Raw genomic sequence first — 24,328 nt, forward strand, 5'->3', positions numbered from 1 at the left:
TTTTCAGAGGCTCCACTGTACAATAATTGCTGTTGGTCTTTCACCTTTGCTACTGTCAGCGCACTAACTGTAAACGATGTTTTCTCGATGAAGCTCAACTGCAGTCGCACACACGTGCAAGGACACTCACCTGAACACGCACACACACACACCAACACAGCGGGGCAAGTAGTGATGTGCATGTGTGCTGGAACTCGGCTCTCGGCAGGGGGTTTGTTTTCCACTGTGACACTAATGTCTTTTTCTTGCTCTTTTTCTGCCGACCGCCCACTTGGCCTTTGGCACTTTGTCAATTCACAAACAAAAACGAATTGTACGCAGGATTATCGAGGAACACACATACGCACAGGTGTACAGTGAGCATGGGCGCCCACTCGCGTTCTCGCTTTGCATTTCATGGCTATGCTTTTTGCTTTTTGGCCAAGCAGAGGCACCCCCAACTAACAACGGTATGGATAAATAATGTATGAAAAATACCACAGATATAATACCTAAATAAGAATCTTTCAGATAAAAATGTTGGACCACTGTTATTGATATACGAGTAGTATAGTCGCGGGACTTTTACAATTTAAAGAAGTGAGAATGTTTTGTGGAGATTTTTATGTCAGGTCAAAAATAATTTAGTGAACAGTTTACTTTAAAATATTTAACTATCGGTCTGCAGAAGAGTATATATTTTATAGTTGAAGATGGAAGAAGTTTCCCCTTCGGTTCCAGTTCGAAAGCCATGTGGGACGTTTAAACCTCCGGCCATCTACCAGAAGCTGATGGTGGACAATCTGACTGTCATTCGACCGCCCATCCTGAAGATCTTCTACTGGGAGAGCTTTGAAATAACCAGGTGAGAAGGATACTAAGTTGCGTCCAGGCTATAACCATTAACGTATGCGCAGCTTGAATCGGAAGCTGCGATCGAACCGCATAGAGCATGAACATACATTCAAGATCCCTATTCGCCAGATCCACAGTCATCCCCTGAAAATGGTCTTCTGGATCCGTAATCTATCGGCCACGAACGCCAAGTTGACTCTAAAGCGTATCCAAAACTGTCAATGTCAGCCGCTGCAGACTCAAGTCGGATTCAATCAGTTCCGCCAGCTCTTCCACTGCCCACACCGCAGACTGCTCCACATCAGCCAGGAGATCCTATCAATCAAGCCAGATGAGGTGGTGGCCCTCACCGTAACGGCCTATTTCTTCTTGTACGGCGAACACCTGCTCACCTACGAAGTTCAGTAAGTGAATACAGTTGGGAGAAAGTGGTATGTGATGAAATATGATTTCATTATTCAGCACTGAAGACAATCGCAAGTTTCTATGGCATTTTCATCTGGAGATCTCGTCCTTCGACCCCGAAAAGTGTCTACTCACTAAAGAGCTGCTGCCGGTAAACATAAAAAGCTTTTACCATATAACGCAGCCGTTGTGGGTCCAAAATATCACGATGTCACACTTGTCATTCTCGTTTGCTTCAAGGGATCGTGGCCTCAAGCTGCTCAATATGAATCTCACCGTGCCTCGACAGAGTGTGTGGCCCCTCCTGGTGGACTATCGACCACTGGACTACGAAAATGAGGTTACCCCCCATATATATATTACCAGACATTTTCCTATATAAGCTATAATTTATATATCACTCAGGCGGAAATTGTCCTAACTTATGAAAATACCAAGGCTCGCTACAAAATTAAAGCACGAGGCGTGCTAACTGACGAGAAGGAGCAGACGGACATGCCCTTGAAGGAGCGGGAATGCGTCGACTTCCTGCACGTCATCTACCCTAATAGAGTGAACTTCGAAGTCTGCCTGCGTGAAGATCGGACGCAGCTCGTCAATGTCCATAACTACGGACAGCAATGCATGGAGTTCCGATGGCAGAGGTAAGCTTGATGTACTTAAACCAAAGCTCCAATTTCATTTACTTGCCTGTTGCAGCTACATAATCAACGATTTTTTTGCGGTTGTGTTCAACCCGCCTATTTTCCGGCTCAAGGGCCATCACTCGAAGCTGTGCGAGATCAGAGTGACGGTGTTTGACCGACTGGTCCACTTCCGCCGCATTCCCATCGTGCTGGAGGTGCACCGCATCCTTGATCGCGCCACCATCATAGCAAAGCAGGAGCTGGAGGAGGTGGAGTCCATCGACGATCCCAAATGGAAAGAGGACAGCTATGTTGAGCACGTCTATCTGCACCTGAACATCCGCACCACTATTAAGCCCGCTCTGGACTCTGAGGAGCTGGAACCGGACGATAGGATCGACCCCACGGCTGGACCAGAACCCTGTAGCCAAGTTGGGCCTGGGGAAGCCAGGAGAGGCAATGGCTCGGGTGACGGGCCATCGACACCTGCACCGAACACCGAGGAGCAGCGCAAAGAGGCCGAGCGCAAGGAGCTGATCTCCCGACTGGTGGCCAAGAACAAACTCAATCCGAACGAGATCATCGAGCTCAGCATGGCCATTGACCAGCGGATCACCATTTTCGAGAAGCTCTTCTGGAAGTACCTCAGCAAGTCCAAGTTCATGCGAATCAATGGCGAGCGCAAGCGTCAGAAGGTGGTCAAGACCTACGAGCAAGTGGTGTCCCCGGATAAGACGACTCCCCTGGAGGCAGCATCGGAAATTGATCGAAAGTAAGTTTTCGTGGGGAAAACGGAGTCTATTAGGGCGTTACTTAATATGTAGCGGTTTTTGATTTTGAAATACCCTTAAATCATAATTAAAATAATTTATTGGAAATATTAATTGATTCCTTACTTCCAGTCACATCATGGATCTGCTGTCCCGACTGATGCAGGAGGCCATCAACGACTTGGCCAAGAACTGGGTCTTTATTCCGGCGCAGTACTACGAACGCAACCATTAGGTGTTCCCTCCGTTTAATAAATGCATTCTACCTTCATCGACCCTCCTTCAATTCGTATCCTTGGTTTTCCTGGTCCCGCGATGCTCTCCACTTCGTTGTGGGTTGTCCGCGCCGGAAATTTATGTAAGATTTCGCACGAGTTGAAAGCCGACGCCGAAAATGCTGCCGAATTTATGTGTCTGCATACGGCCTTTTAGGGCTTTTCACGCAGACAGTGGGCGTGGCCGTTTGGGAAGTTTAATAGCAATGGTCAGACAATTTTACGCGAGTATTTATATCTCAACGCTTGCTTTTAGTTAGGAACGCTTTCAAGTGGGCAAATGTTTCCCCATTAAGTATCTTAATATTCGCAATTTTTAGGTATGGTAAGTCGAGGTTGCGCTGGGCAAGCTTTTGTATATATAAACGGATTTCTTTGACAGTAAATATTTTATTAAAACAATAAAAGCTTTAGCATTAGCCTCCAATATAATAAACAAATAATATAAATAAAAATAAATTCAAATAAAATAGCTTTTAACCTTTTTTATTGAATTAACATTTGTTATTAGTACACATTTTTGATAACTTTAAAATTTGAACTTCCCGCGCTTGGTATTTTTTTTGATTTGACCAAGCGGTCACTCTTTATCCTTGTCACACCCCATTTATAGCGAGTGCATAACCCTTATTTAGCGAGAGCGCTGAAATTGTATTTCCAGAAAAAAATGGTATTTTTCAATTCGATTAATACGGCCACACTTTTATCTAGCGCGTCACTTGATTTAAAAAATTTCCAAACCAAACGTAAATTCCAGTACATAAATCAACCTGAATTGTGATAAAAACCGAGAAATTGGAACTTAAAAAGCAATTGCAGTGTTTGCCAATTGATTCAGCACCACGGGGACAGTTGCGACATCGAATCCGCAGGAGCCGCCTTCGACGGTCGAAAAAAGAGACGCCAAGTTCCGCAGCGCGCACTTCGCCTTTCCATTGCATCGAAATTCCTGGAATTTCCAGGCGCGGACACGATGAGCAAGGACATTTACTACTCCGACAAGTACTACGATGAGCAGTTCGAGTACAGGTGAGTGCCGCCCTGATCCCGCGACCAGTTGGATGCAGAGAAGCAACTGTAAAATACCCTCATCCCGCAGACATGTGGTTTTGCCAAAGGAGCTGGTCAAAATGGTGCCCAAGACCCATCTGATGACGGAGGCCGAGTGGCGATCAATTGGCGTGCAGCAGTCGCGCGGATGGATCCACTACATGATCCATAAGCCGGAGCCCCACATCCTCCTGTTTCGGCGACCCAAAACGGATTAGATAACCGGCGGTAGTAGCAGTAGCAACAACAACTGCATCAGATACACATACTTCGAAACCACATAGCCTGTAGCACATACCTATATATCCGGCAGCTGCTGCCGATATTCTGTATTGGCGGTGGTGGTGGTTGCTGCCAAACAACCAACTGTTGCACAAACATCAACATTATCATCATCATCATTATCATAGGTACTCAGGAATCCCCTAGAAACTACTTATTGTTTGTGCTGTTTGTGCTTTGTAATACTCTCTTTTTAACATGTTTGCCCCGCATTATCCCCTTCTATTTATATAGCACCTAGAGCTAATGATAAGTTTGCCATTTTCGTACACCTTAGTGCTGGGAGATATTTCTGAGGCAGCGTTTTCTTAATTATTCCTCAAGCTCCCACGAATTTTACCATGTTGCCATTTCGAAACGGAAGCGAAAAGAAGAATTTTGCTCACTTCTTATAAGCTTAAATGAAATCTGATTTGTGATCTTGAAATTCTTAATCAATAATACACATAATATAATAAACTTAAAATAAATATGTTTAATGTATGGAGAGGCTTGAAGCGTTGATTGCTTGAAGTTTTCCCTAATCGATTAAATCTTTATGTTTCTCTTATCAAGTTTTGGGTTCAAATGGTTATAGAGAAACGCAAGCATATATGTAATTGTGAGTGGGAAGTATTCGGATTGTATATTTTTATCGTGAGCTTTGTTTCAAATCGTGTAAGTAAGCAATACACGCAATCGCCTAGTTATTAGAACAAAGTTTTGTTTACTGTATCTTCCCAGCTATCTAGATATATATTTATCAATTCGGATTGGCTAGAGCTTGTCCTAACTCGACCGCTTCTTAGGCCCCCCACCAAAGGCTCATCCTCATTACGAGGCATTTTCTGAATTAACTTGGGTCCATCAACACCGACCAGAATCTAATTATTCAGTTATTTATATACCACAACATAGCAACCCGATTGGCGTGCAATTTCCAACCTCAACAATCTTCGCTGGTGTGTGACTTGTGAAATTTCCAGTGTCAAAAATGAAGATCGACAGTTCCGGTCCGAATGTGTGTACTGTGCCCATGGCAGCACCTCACCTCTCCACATGAACCAGCGCTGACCCATCCGAAGGGGCAGATCCAGTGGGCTGGGGAGTCCAAATGCCCGGCTGCCACGTTTAGGGACTACGGCAATCGCTGTCAACTGTGGCCCGCCACTTAGCAGCATCCCATCCTCCGGCCTGCTCTTCCGCAGTTTGAGCATACCACACTCATTTCCCACCAGCATGGAACTGGAACTGGCCCCCAAGGCAAATCGAATTGAAGCAGATCAAAGGCAGCTGCAGCTGTGATGATGCTGCTGCTGATTTTTATTGCTTTATTTCTGCCAATGATATTTATTGTGGTACGAATATGAAACCGGAAACGCTCGACTAACATTCTTTAGGTCAGCCTAGGACTCGGTTCCACTTTCTTGCTGGTTCCCTTAGATTCTGGCCATTGTGTTCCCGGCGTACTCAATCAGGTTCAAGTAGTCCATGGCTATGCCCATTGTTCCCGCTTTTTTGGGGTTGTTTGTCACGATCTTTTTGAAATTATGAGGTGTAATCATGGCTGGATTGGGTAATGCACAAACTTGACCCACTTATAGAGCGAGCAAGTTATGACATAATAATAAACCAGATCTAAAAAGAATCTCGCTTTCTTTCATCTAGAGGAAGACCTTGAAGGGGCCGGAAAATCCCCTGATTGCCATTGCCCACAATGCGAGGATGATCAGTGCAGTGTCCGCACAATGCAGCCACTAATGGAAAGGAAATAATCGAAAGTTGAAGCCCAGTAACTGGAACTACCATAATGAGTTCCTTTCATTGCACTCCTCCCAGCCCGGCAGAGCGAAACAAGGCGCGACAAATTACGCGGCCAACGCTGCGTATGCGTTACGTGAAATGCGATGGGCCAAAGGCATCGCAGTCGGCAGAAGCAGCGGCTTTTGATGAATGAAAGTCAACCCTCGGCAGCAGCAGCACACACACCCGCAACTCGGATGCCGACGTCTCCGTCGCTGCCAGCGTGCAATTTGCGCGGTAGCTTGCTATATTTCGAATTTGATTTCGATTTAGTTTCTAGTACTGTTTTACAAACCGACGAGTCAGGTTCTACTGCCGCTGCTAGCAGAGCCGACCAGACCACATCGTCAGAAATCGGATTCGGAATCGGTGTGTGGGATCACTGCCTGATCAGAAGTCAGTTGCCATTTAGCCGCGTGCTCGGGACCACGCGCTCCTCCGATCCTCCCCCGTTTCGATTAGGGCTCGTGCCTGAAGGGTTCTTGAATACGTCGGGAGTTGTTCCCAGCCTGCGGCACATGTGAAAAACTTTGCTTGTAAGTTCTACGGTGATTGCTGGCAGATAATCAAGCTATCAGACTATATCCGATATTTAAATATATCTGTAAACTTGACATAAAGGAATCCTCTGCCTTGAATATTGTATTGTGAAATCCTTCAAATAACTCAAGAGAATTTACGTTAGTGTTTTCAATATTTATATTTGCTTCCAAGTGAGTGTCTCTTGTGAGAGGAAATGCTTTTTGTTGCCGGTTAATGCGTATTTAGTCGCTGTTTTGCTACCCTGTAAACAATTAAATTTATAAATTCTTGCGGTGGCGTAGTAACATTAACATATTTAATTTGAGAAATCTCTTGTTAGAAGGCACACTTAAAATCATAGAACAATTCTCTTTATATATGATAACCGTGTGAAAATCATAAGGAACATATCCTAGTGGGCAATTTCGATCCGTAAATTATTGCTTATAGGCTTTCTGAACTTGCAAGAGGATGAGACGCAGTGTGCTTCCCATCCAGTATTTATTTACTTGTCATCTAATCGATTTACTCTTCTTGAGAGCCAAGGGAGAAGCGTGAATAATTTCCGATTTCTATGGCTGATAAAACGCTGAACAACCTCCCGAATAACCTTGGTATAACGCCCACCCACTTTTGCATAGACAGAGGCGTGTCAAACTGTTACCACGGTTTATGTGCATATGTTTCGCTTTGCTTTTAATTCTTTTTATTTTTAGCACACAAAGTGCGATGCACCAAAATAGTTTATCTGCTCTCTCGCCATAATAATGAGAAAATGAGGAAAAGACATCGTATTAAGAAGGTGTAATTATATTATTATATGTAAAATGTTTGCGAATTTTTAAATCTTCCCGCGCGCATTTGCCTAAATTTTCTCACCTAAATAAAAAACGCTCATAAATCGGGCGCATGGAAAAATATTTAAAAAACCCATTAATATGCCAAAACTCCAATTTACGATTAATGATTATCTGGAATTTTACCCGCGTGCTTTTGCACTTTTTATTCTTCATTTTGCGGAACCATAGTGATCTTGATAAGCTAAATCTGGATGGAAGCGTCTAGCTGGTGTTTTGAGATAGTCAGACATTCAGTCTATAGATTATAGCGACAAGGGCTGTCGGATGAGTCAAGATTATAGCGTCATGCTGTGTTTTAAACGTGTTTGTAGGTAAAAAGCATTTAATATATGTTTTCGATTAGATTCCTAAACATATAAAACCAACTGAAGGTAGTTTTCAATAAACTGACATCTAGTTTTCCTTTATTAAAAACACCCTTTAAATATCAAAACTTTCCGTCATATTTAGTTTAATTTCTAGCATTTACTAATATATATATATATATATCGAGATTTTTAGTGGTCAAATTTGGTAATTACACTTTTCCATGAAACAGTAAATAAACTCATAGCGTTGTCTAACATATATATATCCAATAAACGGTGATAATTGCTGTTATAGCACAAACATACTACTGATTTTTAGTTGGGCTCAGATCAGCTTTAACTGGTTTTCCCCAGGCAATTTATTAGAAAATTTCCTCACATCAAAGACAAGTGGGTGGGTCAGGCTGTGCCCCTCATATAAACCCCCTTTTTCCGATCGAACCCCCGCGAAATGCAAATCAATTTGCATTGACAATGAATTTGCTGCCCCTCGCACATGGGCTCTGAATTCAGTTTGCATTGCATTAATTAGCAAAGTAGTAAAAGTACTTCTACATATGTTATATAAGTCATAGTCTAGCGCGTTAATTAGTATGCATCCCTGGGTATACATTTGTGTTTGACTATCAACAATAATAAACTTGTACGCCATTTGTGATCATGTAAACTGTCTGCCAATCATATATGGCAAAGAAATGATTCCCATATATACTATACCAGGCAAAATATTTCTGAAACAGAAAACAAAATGATTTACTTGAGACTTTATGAAAAATAGTTCTGGCCAACGATCATAGATAGGTCCAATCAACTGCAGCTGGGTGTTTTATAATTTCGCTCATGAAGACAAGTTCAAGTTCACCCACGATCGCGCTGTTGTAAATGCTAAATTGGGTTTTAAATTCCCATTAATTATGATGACTTCTGCATCGACGGTCTAACTTCCGTTCAGTGTGAAACCCATCCTTTCATCAATGAACTTGAGTGATCAATGAAACTTCCGCTGCAATTGAAATTCAATGCAACTATCACACCATTTTAACAAATTACACATATTTACATAGAACACAATGTCTGCCCACGTCTGTATGTAGACAGACTCATTCACGGTCAAGTTCAAAATAGAAAAAATATGAATAAATAGTGCATGCATTAATGTATACAACGACAATTTAATACAACTGAAACACGGCTTAGTAAATAAATTTAGTTGGGCACGAGTGCAACTGCATGACAAGTGCATTCCACTCAAGTTCCGCTAAATTTAATAAATTTAATTCTTATCTGTACAGCCACCTTCTCACTCGAAGTGTCCAACTTAAACGTTTCGCAAATTAAACTATTCCGATAAACACCTCTTGCTCTCGAATGCTTCGACACAGCTCACTGCAGCCACTAAACACAGTTCAGGCCGCCAAAAGGTTTCCATATCAGTGAAAAGACCACCCCACTCCGCCACCTGTCCCCTGATGCCATCCAGCAAACGACCTGGGCACATGCCAATCATCCACTCAGAATCGGTTTCAGTTTCTGGACTGTTCTGTAGTTACATCAATTAGGCGAACCACAGATACCGAACGCCGACGGAGCCGAGAACATCGGCATTATCATCGCGTCGGCCTCCCAAAGGGTGTGGAGCACCCAGACAATTGTGATCAGTGATCTCACTGGTGGTGCAGTCCATTCGGTTGGTACCCTGGGTTGGTTACACCCACACAAGGGCCAGCCAACTTCTTAAATCTGTCAAGCTATATTTTACACAGTATTTAATTTTTAAAACAACAACAATACTTTACTTAATAGAAGTATTTTGCATGAGTGAGTGCACACTAGAAATATATTTATATATATTTTTGTAAATTTTCATGTCGTCAGATGCGAACCGTTGGCTTTTATTGCATTAGATGTAACTAAGAGATCTCAGTCACTTGTTAGTCACCTCTCCAGTTTAGGATTGCTATTCCAAAGTGTTGGCTGCCATCTCAATCTCTCGCTGTCTGCTCGTCAATTGCTATACAATTGGCTAAGCAATTTCGAATGGCCAAGATTCTATGATTAATCCCAAATTGCCAGTGGCGTATCCCAATTGAGAGGATATTGTGATGGCCATGATGCAAACGGTGTCAATTTGAAGTCGGAATCGGACTCCATCGGATCTATCTGGATCGCTGATCACCGTCGTCGCCTCGCTCGTTGCCCTTGCACCCAGTTAAGGCATTAAATTTGTTTTCATTATTCGATCGTTTATGTAAATTTATTAGTTTGACACGTTTCCCAGTCGCAGTGCATCGATTAATTGAGCTGCATTCTTCTGGGAAACTGTTTGCTGTTTTCGCACATTTGTGCATAATTGGCCAGAGTGTCAATGCTAAATGAGTGCTAATATTTAGCGTTAACTTCTTTGCATTGTGTTCGTTTTATTTGTTAGAATTACCAGCATCAAGCTCTCGCTTCCGCCCTTTCCGCTCGAAAAGCGTTCTGAAAAATATTCCGTAACAAATCCAACCGAACACTGAACAACATCCGTCCGGCTTCGTGTCAAAAGTAACACCCCTCGGATACCGTGGAGTGAGGGTCAGAGGTAAGGGGTTAGATGTGTGCATAAATCACAAAAGCCCAGCTGCCCGAATTGACTCGTTTTGGGGTTGTAAATAGCTGCTTTGTGCGAAAGCTCAGTCGTCGATCGCTGGTCGCCCGGTGAGGAGGAAGCACTTCTGTTTAACCCCTTGAAAACATCTGGAACTAGTTTTACGGTTTGATCATATATAGAAAACTTGAATTTGGAGCTAGATCGGAACTAAGCTAAGCTTAAGTACTAAATAGATTATAATATAAAAATAACTATGAAAATACTTTATTTTTTACAGGACATCCTTTTATTCCACTTTATATTAGAGGGAGCAGATAGGCTTAGACGACGCATTGACGGCCAATCGTGCTTAAGAGTACGTAAAAAGGGGTTTCCAGCAGGACCCAGGGTTGTCCAAGCCCTGAACCAATCCAAGGATCGTCACCATGACGCGACCCAAACAGGATGGCGGCAAGTTCAAGGCTTTCATGCAGGAGAATGTCCTCACCATGGCCACCGTTATCGGTGTGTTCGTGGGTGGACTCATCGGCTTCATCATCAAAAATAGCACGGGCGAGTGGTCCAAGAGAGAGATCATGTATATATCTTTCCCCGGCGAGATTTTCTTGCGGTGAGTAAGAAGAAGTCACCAAAAGTCATCTTCGATGTATAAGATCAATGAATTAATATAGGAACTATAAATCAAAAAGTTACCTTCGCCTAATTATTGATATAGATCACTAAAATAAATAACATATATTTTTAGAATGCTGAAATGTTTGATTGTGCCGCTTTTGGTCTCATCAATCACCAGTGCCATTGGTGGACTCGATCTGAGCATGTCCAGCAAGATTGCTACCAGGTGAGTTGATAAGAAAACCATATTAAGTTAGATAGCCCAGATAAAATGGAATTTAAATCCCTCCAGAGCCATTACGTACTATTTTGTGACCACCATATCGGCCGTGATTCTGGGAATATGTCTGGTGACCACACTGCGTCCCGGCCAGGGAGCCAAGATCGTGGAGACCCAGACGGAGAGCATTGATAAGGCATCCAAGGTGCTCACCCCAGACACGCTTATGGATCTGGTGCGGTATGTGGGGATCTGCCGGTAACTGAACCCGCCTTCTGACTCATTTTATTTATACCCCAATAGAAACATGTTCACGGACAACATCATTCAGTCGACCATGTTCCAGGTAAGACTCTGATCCAAGGCGAATCGTTCATACGCACTGTTGAACGGCGAAAGCAACGGTAGCAATTATTCAATTCTTTGCGGTTTGGCGAGATTTTGATTGAAACAAAGCGCGACACATAATCAAAACTGACATGATAGGGATACCACAATTTCAATTACAATACAGCTTCAAGTAGGGGGATTTCACACAAGTGCTAGCCGGTGTGAGTGAGTGTCAGTGCTTAAATTTCAATTATCGCATGTGCGACTGCGAATCGGGAGCGAGCGAGAGAGGGAAGCGGTCCTATCAACACGGTTTAGGAGGCCCCAGACGCAAATTGAATCAAAGTACTTAGCTCGGCCTGCGGCAGATATGTGGACATTGTACCTCCATAATTATATACATATGAGAGTGGATGTTGGTGTAGGTGTAGGCAACCGAATGAATATTCATGCGCCCAATTAGATTATTGTTGACTCAATGAAGGAAAATAACAGACAAGCCACAATTTCGCTCGTTACGATTCTACCATTTCATAAAACAGATAACGAAAAAGTCTGCCAAATCGCAACGGATGGTGAATGATGCGACGATTTTTTAACGTTATGTATATAATTTTTCTCGAGCTACTGTTTTTGATATGCTTAAAAATCCATATAAATGTATATATAATCTATTTACACCTGCTCCATTTTAGCACCGCACTGAGATCTATGAGAACACTAGCATTAGCCCAGCACGTAAGTTCCTAGATACACATCATAAACTCATCGTGAAACTTATTCCTATATTCTCCTACATAGAGCCCATGGAAAACTGGGAGTTCAAGTCGGCTCAGCGCGAGGGTTCTAATGTCCTGGGTCTCGTGATGTTCAGTGTAATCCTAGGTACCACCATTGGAAGAATGCGGGAGAAGGGACAACTGCTGCAGGACTTCTTTACCACACTGAGTGAGGCAATGATGACCATCACCTCATGGGTTATTTGGTAACTCTAGATCTGTTTACATATCACCAAGAATTTAAGAAAACGATTATTGATTTCTTTAGGATTTCCCCGCTGGGTGTTGCCTTCCTGATAGCCGCCAAGATCATTGAAATGGAATCGATAGCAGCGACGATTCAGTCATTAGGATGGTATTTCATAACGGTCATGATAGGTCTATTCCTTCACGGTTTTGGTAAGTTATGAACACCATAAACTATGATTAAAATTAAAAATTTTAATATATTCTAATTTCAGGTACGATTGCGGTGATCTTCTTCCTGGGCACCCGACGTCTCCCGTACCGCTATATTGCCAAGCTTAGTCAGGTCCTGGCCACTGCATTTGGAACAGGTTCCAGCTCGGCCACCATGCCGCTGACCATCAAGTGCTTGGACAACATGGGCATCGATCCGCGGGTCACTCGCTTTGTCATTCCCGTGGGTGCCACTATTAACATGGACGGAACGGCTCTCTATGAGGCTGTGGCTGCTCTGTTCATCGCCCAATACCGTGAGATGAGCTATTCCTTCGGCACCATTGTGGCCGTCAGTATAACGGCCACGGCGGCATCGATTGGAGCTGCTGGAATCCCGCAGGCCGGACTCGTCACCATGGTCATGGTGCTGGACACAGTGGGCTTGGAGCCGAAGGATGTGTCCCTCATCATAGCCGTCGATTGGCTACTGTAAGTCGGAAGTCTTTAAATCTAAATATGTTATAATAACAAACTGTATTTTCAGGGATCGCTTCCGCACCACCATTAATGTGATGTGCGATGCTCTTGGCACTATTTTGGTTAACCATCTGTCGAAGAATGATCTGGCCAGCGTGGATAGGGTGAGTTTGGAGTATGTCTTTCCCAAATTTGCATCACTCTTATTCATTTTTGTCCTCAGCTGAATGCCGAGCCCCATGAGCTCCTCGAGCTGGGCCCCAATGGCCACGAGATGAAGGAATGAAGGCAGTCTTCGCTTGGCGCCTATAACCGCAAACGATGAGTGGACATGTCCCGGCTGTGGGCCTGTTTCCACATCCTGCCCAGCAACGATAGCGACGATAGTGACTACGACGACGACGACGAGGAGTTTTAAGGATCGTCGCAGGATCGTATTGTATCAGCGCTGGAAAGGAGTCATCACGTTTGTTTGCGAGTTATTTTGGGTGACCAAGTCGTATCTTATTTTCAGATTGATCAATTTGAAGCAGCTCCTCCGGCAGAGGACAGATATCTGCCAGAGTACAAGTACTAAGCCAGAAACGAATTTAAGTGACACATTCGTTAAATAGTTTGTTTTTTCCAAAATGAAAAGATCGAAAAACAGCGAGAACAGCAATAAGATTTAAGATGAAAACATAACATTTATCGCCTAAATTAGGGATACTTTCAAGGTGTACATAATTTTTAAATATAATTATATTAAATTGAGTTCAAATTTGCATTACATTCTCCCTATGATTAGTATTACAATTGAAGAGTAAAATTAGTTAAATTCCAAGCAAGCAATCCCAACTGTAAGCAATTGCATTTGATTAGGTCGCAAATTGTTGAGATTCGTATCTAGTATTTGTTAAACCATATTCTATAACTTTTTGACATAGCAAAGCGAAACAAAATAATTAAAAAAGACAAATATTTAAAAATAGAACACAGATAAATTAACACACTAATAGGTGAAAACCAAAACCAAATCCAATTCAAATCGAACCACAATTTCAATTGCCGTTACAAGTTCGTGTTCATAGTTGAGCTTTGTAAATACTTAATAGCTTAAGTATACATACATAAAACTTTATGGAAATATTTATATTTAAAGCGTGGAAACCGAATTCTTGGATGACAATAATAGAGTGCTGCAATCACACATACAGTCAATTTATACGAGTAACGAATTATTTATAAAATATTATTAAAACTAACATAAATTAGGTCACATCTTTGCAGAAATCAACCAAATAATGAATAAATACAAAATCAATAAAACTAATTAAATACTTGAATGTTTGCCATGCTTTCAGCCAAAAAGGAGAATTTTTTAGGTTACGAATCACCAAAATGTTTGTAGTTGTGCGTAGTCTAAATATATGTTTACTAATAAATCTTTATGAATATTAAACGAACTTTTCAAGCATTTTAACTTAAGGTATTTGGATTCTCAAAAATGGGTGCAGTTTCATTTCGATTTGATCTGTTTCATATCTTATAGACTACATTATACTTGAGGTATTTATTGGCTGATAAGAGTTAACGATATGGCTAATTTCGTATATCATTCAAATTTTAAATGAATTAAATGTGTTGTTTCGATGGTTCTAAAATTAGTTAGAGCTTTGGCAAGTTTACAAACCATTGAATTAAAGCTTTTAGTAGTTTGCATTGGATTTTGCACAGATGGCGCATTTAATAAAATAATCGAAACTGGAATAAAAAATATTCTTCAAAAATATTAATAATTAAGAACAAAAAAAAAAAAATAGTTCTGCTCTTTTTTTCTTTTTTAGTTTACAAATTTATGTACGTGCTGCTTGAAATGCTATCCTGAAATTATGTTTGTTTTGAAACATTACCAGCTATTTTACAAACTACAGTTTAAATTAACTGGTGCTAAAAATTTAACATTATCGAAAAACAATTTGGTTAGGCAACTGTTGACTTCTGTTTTGCCTTTAAAGTTACCATCCTTTTGATCTAAGTATTTAGTGTCCCATCTGCATGTACTTCTGTTGCGAACCCTTCTCCAAAAAGTAACTGCCCCTAAAGAAAATAAAAGGACCATAACAGAAAACAATGCTCCCCAAATATAAAATTGGGCGCCATCAAAGGGGGACAGAATCCTTGCCACTGGGGTAGCAAGGATATGCAGGCAGGTTGTCAAAACAAACAAATATAATAAAATAAAACAAAGAGCCAACGAAGCAAAAGTATATTTCGATGATTTCTCAACTTTTTCTTCATTCAGCTTCACTTCACTAGCTTCTTTGTTTGCGCAGCGTAAAAAGTTTTGAATTATTGTGTTTTAGCATTGTCTTAGAAAAACCCATCAGGCAAGTTGGACCTAGCATACTTGACAGCATTTATTATTAGATAAACACAAAATTTTTGAAAACGGCTTAAATATTTGACTGAAGTTAGATACTCCCAAAATTCCTGGTGAATGCCCATTGCCCAAACTATGCGCTACAGCAGCAGCAGCTCTAAAGACCATCTTCTTCAGCCATGCTAGTCAATGATGCCACTAGAGATCGTCCCATCTATCAGGATATCCAGCGCCTTACAGATGCCCAACTGAGCACCATGTGCAAAAATCACGGGCTCATTCTGGGTCCCATCAATTTACAAAATAGACGCATGGCAGAGCGCAAGCTCCATATAGCAATGATCACTGTGCGGGCCAAGTATCGAGCTCATCAGCAGTTTGTCCTGGAGTGCAACATGAAAAGTTCCGCTAACATACAGCAAGTTCCGCCTGCGCAGCAAAACTACGGCTTAGTGGACGTACTGCCCCAGAACTATTACCAACCCATGCCACCGCAAACTTACTGGCCATCTCCGCGAACCAATTTGAGAAGCCCACCTCCGCCCAGCTGGAATATCCAAAATCGTCGGGAGCGTACGGACCCGGTGCTCGAGCCGCGTCAGTACGTTACTTGGAGCCAGCAGAACAGGATGAACAACGAAAATACTGCAAATTCTGGTAACAATTTCCTGGGGTTCAAGATGCCCTTTTCCCTGGGGGCTGCCAGGGATATCAGGTCATTGATTACCAACTCCATAAAGCGTTTTCAGGGAGGAGAAACGGAGAACGCGCCCGTGAGCTTCCAGGATGGGCCCGTGTTCGATGGCAAGAACACGCATAAATTTCACCCTGATGAATATGAAGAAGATTATCAAGAATATTCCGATGAAGATAGTGCCGGAAATCCTTCCACCTCTGACCGTGAACCGGATACGCTGTCTGGTGCTTCAGAGGATGAAGACCAGGAAGTTGAGAGGAAGGACCTTAGTCACCAAGACTCCTATCCGTATCCCATCAGCTTTCGGGAACTTCAGAGACAGATCAATGGTGCGGAATCCCAACATGAACTACGAGACTACAAGAGTTTCCTTAGCCTATCGAGTGTTTATCACGAGTTCGAAAGCCAAGTGCCAATGGCACGGACTGCACCATCTGTGGATTCGAAGCCCCGCTTCAGCTGGTGGTGGCAGTGGAGGGCGAAGGCGGGAGATGAGCGAATTCCGGAGGCGGAGCGGACCACCGAACAGGATCTGCTGCAGGAGCGTGAGTTGAAGACCATCAACTACCTGAGCGAGGCACCTTCGCGTGCGGATGACGGTATGCTGGAGTTGATGGGCAGGGTGGAGCTCCGCGATGATAGCGAGGAGGAGGTGCTGGAAGACACTCAAATAGCGCGAGGATCCCGATCCTGGGTGGGCTTCTGCCGGCACCTCTTTCACCTGCTCTGCTGCGATCGTCAAGGAAAACTCGACCCGGAAAAGCTGCGCTGCAGCTTCTTCTGCTGCTGCATGGCCTTCGGTGTCTACATGGGCTTCAAAATGATGCGGTAGTGACAGAAAGTGGGCAATTCCATACTTTTATGTCCATCTGTATTCAGGAATTTATGCTTATCTCAGTTGAGAAAACGATGTGCATCCTTTTGTTGTATTCATTTAATCATCTGCCTTTGTTTTCTTATGTTGAGATACGAACTATATTCTTAATACACGACAGTGCAAAAATCTTTTCATTTAAAGTTGAATGAATTATTTACAACTGGCTTATTTTCGTACTTTATTTTCAATGACGTCATTTATGACGTAATACTACATTCAAAGATGTTTTCTGCAATTTGCAAGCAAAATGGCCCTCATTGGAGAACGTGGCCCTTTGCGGCACGTGTTTCCATTTGTGTCAAGTTTGCTTGCCAAATTCTCACTTCTAGGTGGTACGGAAATGAAACTGTAATTATATTCAAGGCACCCGGAGAAGGAAGTCCTTTAAGAGTAAAATTATTAAAAGGGAATAAGTTTGCTACATTTAGAAAGAAAAAGCGACTTTAACATAGATTGCTGTTTATATCATATTTGTGTGTTGGCACGATAAAAAAAAAAAGAAATAATTGCCTACAAAACTATATCAAGTTCAATACTTCACTGTTGTTAACTGCTTTATCATATTTACTTTTAAACTAAGATGGCTTTAACAAAGGAAATCAATTTATACTCATGTATCCCCATTTCCTATTCCATACCAGACTCAATTTTGATTACCCAACAAACCAAACAAAATCTAATCAAATGCAATTGGCGCGAACGAAAACTCAAGCAAGGGAAAGACATAAATAAAAGTTTGGCCATAAAACCACAAAGAGACATCAAATGGGCATAACAAATTTAAACGGCATAAACAATTGGCAACAAAGTGGGCTCCCAATCTGAACTATAGAACAGATCGCACGGTTTTTGACTCCAATCGAATTGCAGATTTGCGTCGAGGATAAATCTGCAGCTATAAAACGAGAGACAGGACTCAATTGCCTGGCTGGTACACACAAACTGAGACAGTCGTTGGTTGGGGCAGGACTCTCAGTTTGTCTTTATGCCAATTCAATTTACCGGCAAATCGCTCCGTCGAGTTTAAGTCCGAACCCCTGGCAATGAACATAAAACGGCAACGAAATGCGGCCATTTAATTTATATTCTGGCAGCATTAAATGGCATTTTAATTTCTATGGAAGTCGTAAAAAGTCCTGAAAAGTATTTCGCCGCTTCCTCTTTTCATATTTATGTCTATAAATTTATTTTGCACTTTTCCATTTCTCAATTGCGTGCAAAAGATTTTTACATTTAATTCAATTTGCCATCTAATGGATGGGGCGGCCGGTTGTGGGCGATTCCCCTAAGGGGATGTGCTTACCAACTGGGCGTGGCCATGTCTGTTTTGCAGTCCTTGCGTGAAATATGGTCCCGGCTACTTAGCAGTCTCATCTCCAGCTACAGCTCCAGCTCCAGCTCCAAAACTGAAATCCGGTGGACGCCCGGGCTAAATTACCGTTACAAATTTGCGCTACTTTGATGGCAGCCACCTCATTCCCTGTTCTCCATCCGAGAAGTCGGGGATTCGGAATGCCCGGCAATGTCATACAAAATTTATTCGCCCTACGTGCCTTGGCCGCAAATCTTCGCTGCGTCCAGAGGGTCAAGCAATTTTGACCGAGCTAGTTTGGGTCACTCCAAGTGGAAGCTGCTAATGGTTTTCATAAGAAAAGGAGGGACGTCCAACTCATGGTTCGTTGGGTGAATCCTGTGCCATATTCCAAAGTTCAGCTTCGAATTTGAACCCCATTCAGAGGAACATGTCAGCCTAAAGCATATATATATGTATGTATAATATAGTTTTATATTTGGCGTACTCATTAGCAAACATAACTTAGTATGTAACCAAAAACTGTTTCTACTATTTAACATTTTATGAATTATAGATACAATTTTTGGGCATCAACAAACAAATTTAGATAATTCCGAAATATATATTGCAGCTCCCTTCTCTTTTTTATTTTAAACTGGCCAAGTATGTTATGTACATATGCAAATGCTTACCCAAACTTTCGCTGAGAAAAATACAAGCTGCTACATATTTGCAGCCATTTTGTAAGCCACTTAACCAGAAAAAGTTACCAGCATCTTTGGCCTAATGAACGAAGCTCCGAGCAAGCAAAACTAAAAGCGCGACTGCCGGGAGGATGTTTCGAGTGTATGTGCAGCTGGGTGATGGTGTGGTGCGGTATTAAAGGACTGGGTGTTTTGGTAACCCCTTGGGGGAAAATGCAATTTTGTAATTGACTCACAATCAGTCGGGCGGAAGTTGTTTAGCTATGCAATATGGCTGCCAAATGCGACAAACGGATGCAATTTGTGAAATATGCACGAAATAAGACGATAAAGCGATGCTCAAGAGGTGGAGAATGCACAAGTCTCACCCAATGGAACCCTATTCCACCAGAGATTGAAATGTCAATCCGTTTATGGGAGTGGGACATGTCCCTGTCCGTGTTCCTGCTCCTGTCTATCCGCATGAGTGGAACATGTTTGTCAGCTAGTTTTCGATGCGATTTTTTGGTACCAACTTTTCATGAGGCGGCGAGGGTATATCACTTTCTAAAGTGCTACAGTGGTAATGAAAAATTGTTAAAGTTGCTTATAAAACTAATATTTATAACTATTAGCATTAATATATTACGATTTTTGAGGTAACTAATGATTTGGCGAACTGAAGAAACATCTGTACAGTATTTAGAGCCGATCTCCATTGTAACATATGAATGAATTCGTGTGTAACCCTTACGTCCCACGTATAAAGTGTAACTAATAGGTATCCAGCCAGTTGCAATTAACACATCGCCCTGCTCCTTTTCAGCCTGCAGTTGTGCCACAGAATGTTGCCAAAATGTCCGTTTGTCGCCCACATGTCTGAGCTGAACGACGCGCCCGAATGCCGCTGACAGATGTTCCACCTTTGGCCAGGAAACGGGCTACGGAGACAAACTGTTTGCCTGCGCCGGGAACCTGGAGGTCGACGTAATAGTTTTTATGTGCGGTTTTCGGTTGAGTTTCTCCCTTTGCCCTGCCATAAACGAACAATTTGTGTAATGCATTTGGTGAATAATGAGGTGGGCAGGGAGCTATTTTGGCTCAGAGGCGACAGGTTTTTTGGTTCATGTCCGGAAAGAAAGTCGTTCTATGCAAATTCATTTTTTACGCTAGCAGTTTTTCCAGAGTTCTGAAAAAGTTCCCATATAAAATGTTTACGTATCGATATGTGCGGAGATTTTACCGGTCACTCAAGGGCAGGTATGCACTTGCATGTAGCACATGTGATTTTAAATAAGATTATAATATATTTATACATACCCATGACGTTCCTAGACAGTCGGGTATCAAACTTGATTTAACTTGAAAGTTGCGGCATATTGCGGCATCGATTTTATAAGTTCTCCTTATCTCAGATTTATAGAATTTTATATTATGAAAAACAGCGAAATAATGATTATATCAATCTCATTTGTCTGATAATGTCCTTTTAACATTTATTATTATATATTATTCTCATTTTAAAGCCAAAACAAAAGTTTGTACAAAGTGAGCTAAATTAGTTCCTCAATCTGAGCGCAATTAAATCTGGATCGCACCATTTCCACAACCCAATCAAATTGCTTAAATGCTCACTTAACCAACTGGATACAAACAAATCAAATAACATTTCATACAGACTTCACCCAATTAATAAGAATAAGGTCTGCTGTGAGAACGACTGTGGTCATACCCTTGGAAGACAAATGATAAGAAAGTACTTAAAACTTTTAATGAAATCTTTATTAATAATTTTTCAAGTTCAAATTCGAAATATATTTCGATTACCTCAAAGAAAACCGAGAACCAAAATAAGACTACCTTGCTCAAAGAAGGGAATTAAAAGAATTGCTTAACCCGTCTACAGGCCCACAGAAACAAATGTTTCTGTTTCTTATTTTTTGATGCAAATGTCAACAATTAATTTGGAGGCAAAATATGCGCAGTCTCACAGAAAAATAAACAAGCGCCAAGACGCAGAGGGCCAGGCTAAAAGTTGAAGGAGGAAAATTGCAAAAGGCAAAGTAAATACGAGGGGGAAATGGTGGAAAAATGTAGGAGCAGTCCCGGCAATTAAAGTTGAGACTGCAGAGGTGGATCCAGAACCAGATGAGCAGGTGGCAGAATCTATGGCCTCCACTCTGAAGGAGCAGGTGGCATAATGGAGTCGATTGGAAGTTAAATTCACTTGAGCTGGAATAATTTTTTCAATGCTAATGTTGACGCCCGCGGCAAATGCAAAGTAGGTAGAAAATTAATGAGAACATTATTGTGTTTGATAATAAATATGAAATTAAAATACCCAGAATTTATGAATTTATGGCACACATGGCGTACACTTGACATTTAAGTGTAACTTTAAGGAAATTTAGGATATAATTATGTGTTCTTCAGACCTTTTCATATCAGGAGCTCAAAGAACGATTTTAGGTTCAGGGTTGAGGATGAACATTTTATCGGGACGTCTCTCTCTTCAACTTAAAACTTTGATCAAGGCATAAATAATCGAACCGCATCATTGGCCATCATGTCCGGTCATCGGCGTTGGCCGGACTATTCGACAAGCCACTTTAATGGCAGCCCAGAGCCTTTCGTTTTCATCTTGCTTTCATTTACATGTCCTGTGGAGCATCCTAACTTTTCCCCGACTCCTCCAGGATCTGTCAGATGTATTTGATTGATTTGTTGGGCAATTTGCCACCGCCTGTTGTTCGTCGGAGTTTGCACAAAGTTGTGTACGCCAGTGCCTCCGCTCCCAGTCCACTTGAATCAGTTTTCTGCCACATTCATGCATGATTTATGTTTGAACATATAAAGCTGCCATCGACGTAGTTTACGGAATGAGTTGGGGAACAAGCTGGGGCCTGCGATCTAGAACCTGCTTTCACATTAAGAGGACCTTTGAAGTGGGTGCCTGGCCAAAAGTGTCTGTCGTGGATCTAGGGTTAAATCAATCAATGACTTAATGGCTTATTTTGAATGTATTCTCACATTTCCTTCGAACTTTCCCCATGGACCATCTATCAAGTGTCAGTCCATGCGATAATTGGATTAATAAATTACTCAGGAATTGATTAAGAAGGTTAATAATCCAAGTCAATCGAATTATTTGTTGTGACAATTCTGATTTGAAATAATAATAAAAATACGACCTTCAACGTCTTTCGATTTTCAAAGAAGTTAGTGCATGAAATTCGAATTTTCCGGTAATATAAAGCGTGCATTTTTAAAAACATAGGAAATCTGAACTGAGGCCACAAAACAAAGAACATGAAGCTTCTGTCACTGTCAGTTGTTATCTTTTGTGCCTTACAATGTCAAAATGTCGTTGGCTATAATCCTGGTACAATAAATATATAGATAAATTTATTTTGAATTACTTAAAACCTGTTCTTTTATAGCCAAGTGTAATGATCCCAGAAGTAATGGTGGGGCTTGCCGAAAACCTCCCGAGGACAAATGGACCTTTGACAAGATTCACCGAAAGTGTGTGGAAATAGATTTCTTTGGATGCCCAGATACGAAAAACATATTCGATTCGAAAAGCGAGTGCGAAAATACCTGTTGATATGATGTATTATTTTACTGACCAAGCCACCAGTTCGTTGGTGAAGGAAAGCCAATTGATTGTATGTAATTATGTCTGTACCACGAGTCGTATGCGTAATAAGAGTATTAATTAATTCAGACAAGCTTCGTATGCGTCTGTTGTTTATGGCAGACAATTGAGTAAACACAGCCCAGCTAATTGATGGCAGGCGACGTTTTCCTCTGACCCGATTGCCCATTTCCCTGGTTACCCGTGGTTGTACTTTTCCAACTTTGCCTATGTGTGGACAAACAAAGTCTGGGCAACCGAGCACTGATTGATTGAGTTTCTGTTTCTGTGGCACGAAGGCGTCCAGTTAATGGATCAATGGCTTTCTGTTTAGTTTGCTGCCATGCTCGTGTACACTCAACATCACCCCTCACTCTTTTCATCCTTATTGTAATAAAGTCAATCCGGTTAGCAGAAAACAAATTGTTTCCTTAGATTGCCTTTAGTGCAGTTCCCTTATGGGTTTACTAAGAACGCTAGCTCAGTGACCAGATTTTATTATGTTTCGTTTTCTTCCATGAATTCATTTTCTTTTTTAAGAGTCCAGCAAGCCTTGATCTATGATTTTTTTATTTTATAAGTCACTTTACTACACAATCCAGTTCGATAAACACCTAACACATAAAATTCATAAAATATATTTATTTTCTAAAAATACTCAATTGCTGAACATTCTGTGATAAAGATGCTTATTCCAGAGGTGGACATGTGGAATGTGTCCAAGAGCAGCCGGATACACCGCCTTTCCATCTTCAATTGCGATAAGCCTGGACTGAAAGTGTTGGACTACTCCGCAGTGCGGGGAGTTGATAGGTTCTACTTGGAGTGCCAGGACTACAGGGATTATTTCAAGGACCCCTATAATCGAGTCCACAAGCCGAAGAGGTTCACCTCGTATGCGGGCAGGTGCGACGTAAAGTTGGATACCGACGTTGAGGTCCTGTCAGAGCCGACTTTGTGGCGTATTGATCGACAGCCCATCGTATATCCGATCGACTATCACTCGGATATGGCACTGGGTAGACGAGATTGCGATCACATTAAAGCCTTTTGTTCCCCAGCTGAGAGTTTAAGCTTCAAGCGATAGGTTGCACCAAATGCATGCGATCCAATTGCTTTTACCATATTTGTCAGTTTAAATACAGTTTGAAGCATTGCATTTGTGGGTTTTACGTTATATTTGGGTATATTTCAGTGTACAAAGTGAAAGTGCTGCAAAAGGTTGCCGTTCGAAAACCCTCCTCGTGTCAGTCTGTTCTGTCAATGGGTTCACGGATGCGAATCTGTTGTTTTGCGTCAGTTGGGATGCACTTTTCACCCGCTTGTTGGCGTGCAAATTGCTAATGAATTTAATTCCCCTGCACACACGCTCGCAGACAATGCTGTCGAAAACGGGAAACGGATGGGAAAAAGCGGGAAAGCGGAAAAAGGAAACAAGGCGACAGCACGACGGCTACTGCTAACATGTGATGCAGCGACAAGTGAAGTTTGTCTGTTGTCGGAAAATCTAATAACCGACAGCAAGCAAACACACAATAACGCCGAGTTTTCCAGCTACTGTACTAGTCGCTGTGTATTGCCGGGTTTTAATTTGTGTCAGGACCTGCATATTAAGTGGTGCCGGCCACAACGGTATCGAAGGATACCAGCC

General features: G+C 41.8%; 6 protein-coding genes across 9 annotated transcripts; all 6 read left to right on the forward strand.

The window, feature by feature from the left end:
- Positions 1–294: 294 nt before the first annotated feature.
- On the forward strand, positions 295–2,915 carry LOC117150873. Of its 4 annotated transcripts, XM_033317992.1 has the most exons (7): positions 325–449; positions 511–844; positions 897–1,238; positions 1,297–1,579; positions 1,645–1,883; positions 1,939–2,637; positions 2,768–2,915. In XM_033317992.1, the coding sequence occupies exons 2-7, from the start codon at positions 693–695 to the stop codon at positions 2,868–2,870; spliced, it is 1,818 nt and encodes a 605-aa protein (XP_033173883.1). In that variant the 5' UTR covers positions 325–449; positions 511–692; the 3' UTR covers positions 2,871–2,915. The 4 variants fall into 4 exon arrangements, with proteins under 4 accessions (XP_033173886.1, XP_033173885.1, XP_033173883.1 ...); XM_033317994.1 differs by lacking the exons at positions 1,939–2,637; positions 2,768–2,915 and having other exon boundaries at positions 316–449; positions 1,297–1,390; positions 1,480–1,579; positions 1,645–1,734; XM_033317993.1 differs by lacking the exon at positions 325–449 and having other exon boundaries at positions 758–844; positions 964–1,238.
- Positions 2,916–3,593: 678 nt separating this feature from the next.
- LOC117150490 (cyclin-dependent kinases regulatory subunit) lies at positions 3,594–4,731 on the forward strand. Its single transcript, XM_033317393.1, has 2 exons — positions 3,594–3,939; positions 4,010–4,731. The coding sequence occupies exons 1-2, from the start codon at positions 3,884–3,886 to the stop codon at positions 4,176–4,178; spliced, it is 225 nt and encodes a 74-aa protein (XP_033173284.1). The 5' UTR covers positions 3,594–3,883; the 3' UTR covers positions 4,179–4,731.
- Positions 4,732–6,300: 1,569 nt separating this feature from the next.
- LOC117150077 (excitatory amino acid transporter 1) lies at positions 6,301–14,572 on the forward strand. Its single transcript, XM_033316925.1, has 11 exons — positions 6,301–6,560; positions 10,582–10,914; positions 11,050–11,145; positions 11,212–11,379; positions 11,443–11,485; positions 12,165–12,207; positions 12,271–12,454; positions 12,517–12,647; positions 12,710–13,139; positions 13,195–13,291; positions 13,351–14,572. The coding sequence occupies exons 2-11, from the start codon at positions 10,730–10,732 to the stop codon at positions 13,411–13,413; spliced, it is 1,440 nt and encodes a 479-aa protein (XP_033172816.1). The 5' UTR covers positions 6,301–6,560; positions 10,582–10,729; the 3' UTR covers positions 13,414–14,572.
- Positions 14,573–15,506: 934 nt separating this feature from the next.
- LOC117141695 lies at positions 15,507–17,203 on the forward strand. Its single transcript, XM_033305305.1, has one exon. The coding sequence runs from the start codon at positions 15,669–15,671 to the stop codon at positions 17,016–17,018; it is 1,350 nt and encodes a 449-aa protein (XP_033161196.1). The 5' UTR covers positions 15,507–15,668; the 3' UTR covers positions 17,019–17,203.
- A 5,142-nt stretch (positions 17,204–22,345) lies between these two features.
- Positions 22,346–22,768, forward strand: LOC117143624 (papilin). The gene is made up of 2 exons (XM_033308399.1): positions 22,346–22,422; positions 22,481–22,768. Exons 1-2 carry the CDS (start codon positions 22,350–22,352, stop codon positions 22,645–22,647), a joined length of 240 nt encoding a protein of 79 aa, XP_033164290.1. The 5' UTR covers positions 22,346–22,349; the 3' UTR covers positions 22,648–22,768.
- Positions 22,769–23,255: 487 nt separating this feature from the next.
- LOC117143620 lies at positions 23,256–23,834 on the forward strand. The gene has a single exon (XM_033308385.1). The coding sequence runs from the start codon at positions 23,363–23,365 to the stop codon at positions 23,762–23,764; it is 402 nt and encodes a 133-aa protein (XP_033164276.1). The 5' UTR covers positions 23,256–23,362; the 3' UTR covers positions 23,765–23,834.
- Positions 23,835–24,328: the final 494 nt, after the last annotated feature.

The sequence above is a fragment of the Drosophila mauritiana genome, chromosome 2L, assembly GCF_004382145.1.
Source record: "Drosophila mauritiana strain mau12 chromosome 2L, ASM438214v1, whole genome shotgun sequence".
Taxonomy (NCBI): domain Eukaryota; kingdom Metazoa; phylum Arthropoda; class Insecta; order Diptera; family Drosophilidae; genus Drosophila; species Drosophila mauritiana.

Bases quoted from the DNA above. Each gene is read 5' to 3' on its own strand.
- LOC117150873 (XM_033317992.1), top strand. From the start codon at position 693: ATGGAAGAAGTTTCCCCTTCGGTTCCAGTTCGAAAGCCATGTGGGACG. The intron at 1,239-1,296 runs GTAAGTGAATAC...TTCATTATTCAG, and splicing joins CTGCTCACCTACGAAGTTCA to CACTGAAGACAATCGCAAGT. The intron at 2,638-2,767 runs GTAAGTTTTCGT...CCTTACTTCCAG, and splicing joins GCATCGGAAATTGATCGAAA to TCACATCATGGATCTGCTGT.
- LOC117150077 (XM_033316925.1), top strand. From the start codon at position 10,730: ATGACGCGACCCAAACAGGATGGCGGCAAGTTCAAGGCTTTCATGCAG. The intron at 11,486-12,164 runs GTAAGACTCTGA...GCTCCATTTTAG, and splicing joins TTCAGTCGACCATGTTCCAG to CACCGCACTGAGATCTATGA. The intron at 13,140-13,194 runs GTAAGTCGGAAG...CTGTATTTTCAG, and splicing joins ATAGCCGTCGATTGGCTACT to GGATCGCTTCCGCACCACCA.
- LOC117143620 (XM_033308385.1), top strand. From the start codon at position 23,363: ATGCTTATTCCAGAGGTGGACATGTGGAATGTGTCCAAGAGCAGCCGG.
- LOC117141695 (XM_033305305.1), top strand. From the start codon at position 15,669: ATGCTAGTCAATGATGCCACTAGAGATCGTCCCATCTATCAGGATATC.
- LOC117150490 (XM_033317393.1), top strand. From the start codon at position 3,884: ATGAGCAAGGACATTTACTACTCCGACAAGTACTACGATGAGCAGTTC. The intron at 3,940-4,009 runs GTGAGTGCCGCC...CTCATCCCGCAG, and splicing joins GATGAGCAGTTCGAGTACAG to ACATGTGGTTTTGCCAAAGG.
- LOC117143624 (XM_033308399.1), top strand. From the start codon at position 22,350: ATGAAGCTTCTGTCACTGTCAGTTGTTATCTTTTGTGCCTTACAATGT. The intron at 22,423-22,480 runs GTACAATAAATA...GTTCTTTTATAG, and splicing joins TGTCGTTGGCTATAATCCTG to CCAAGTGTAATGATCCCAGA.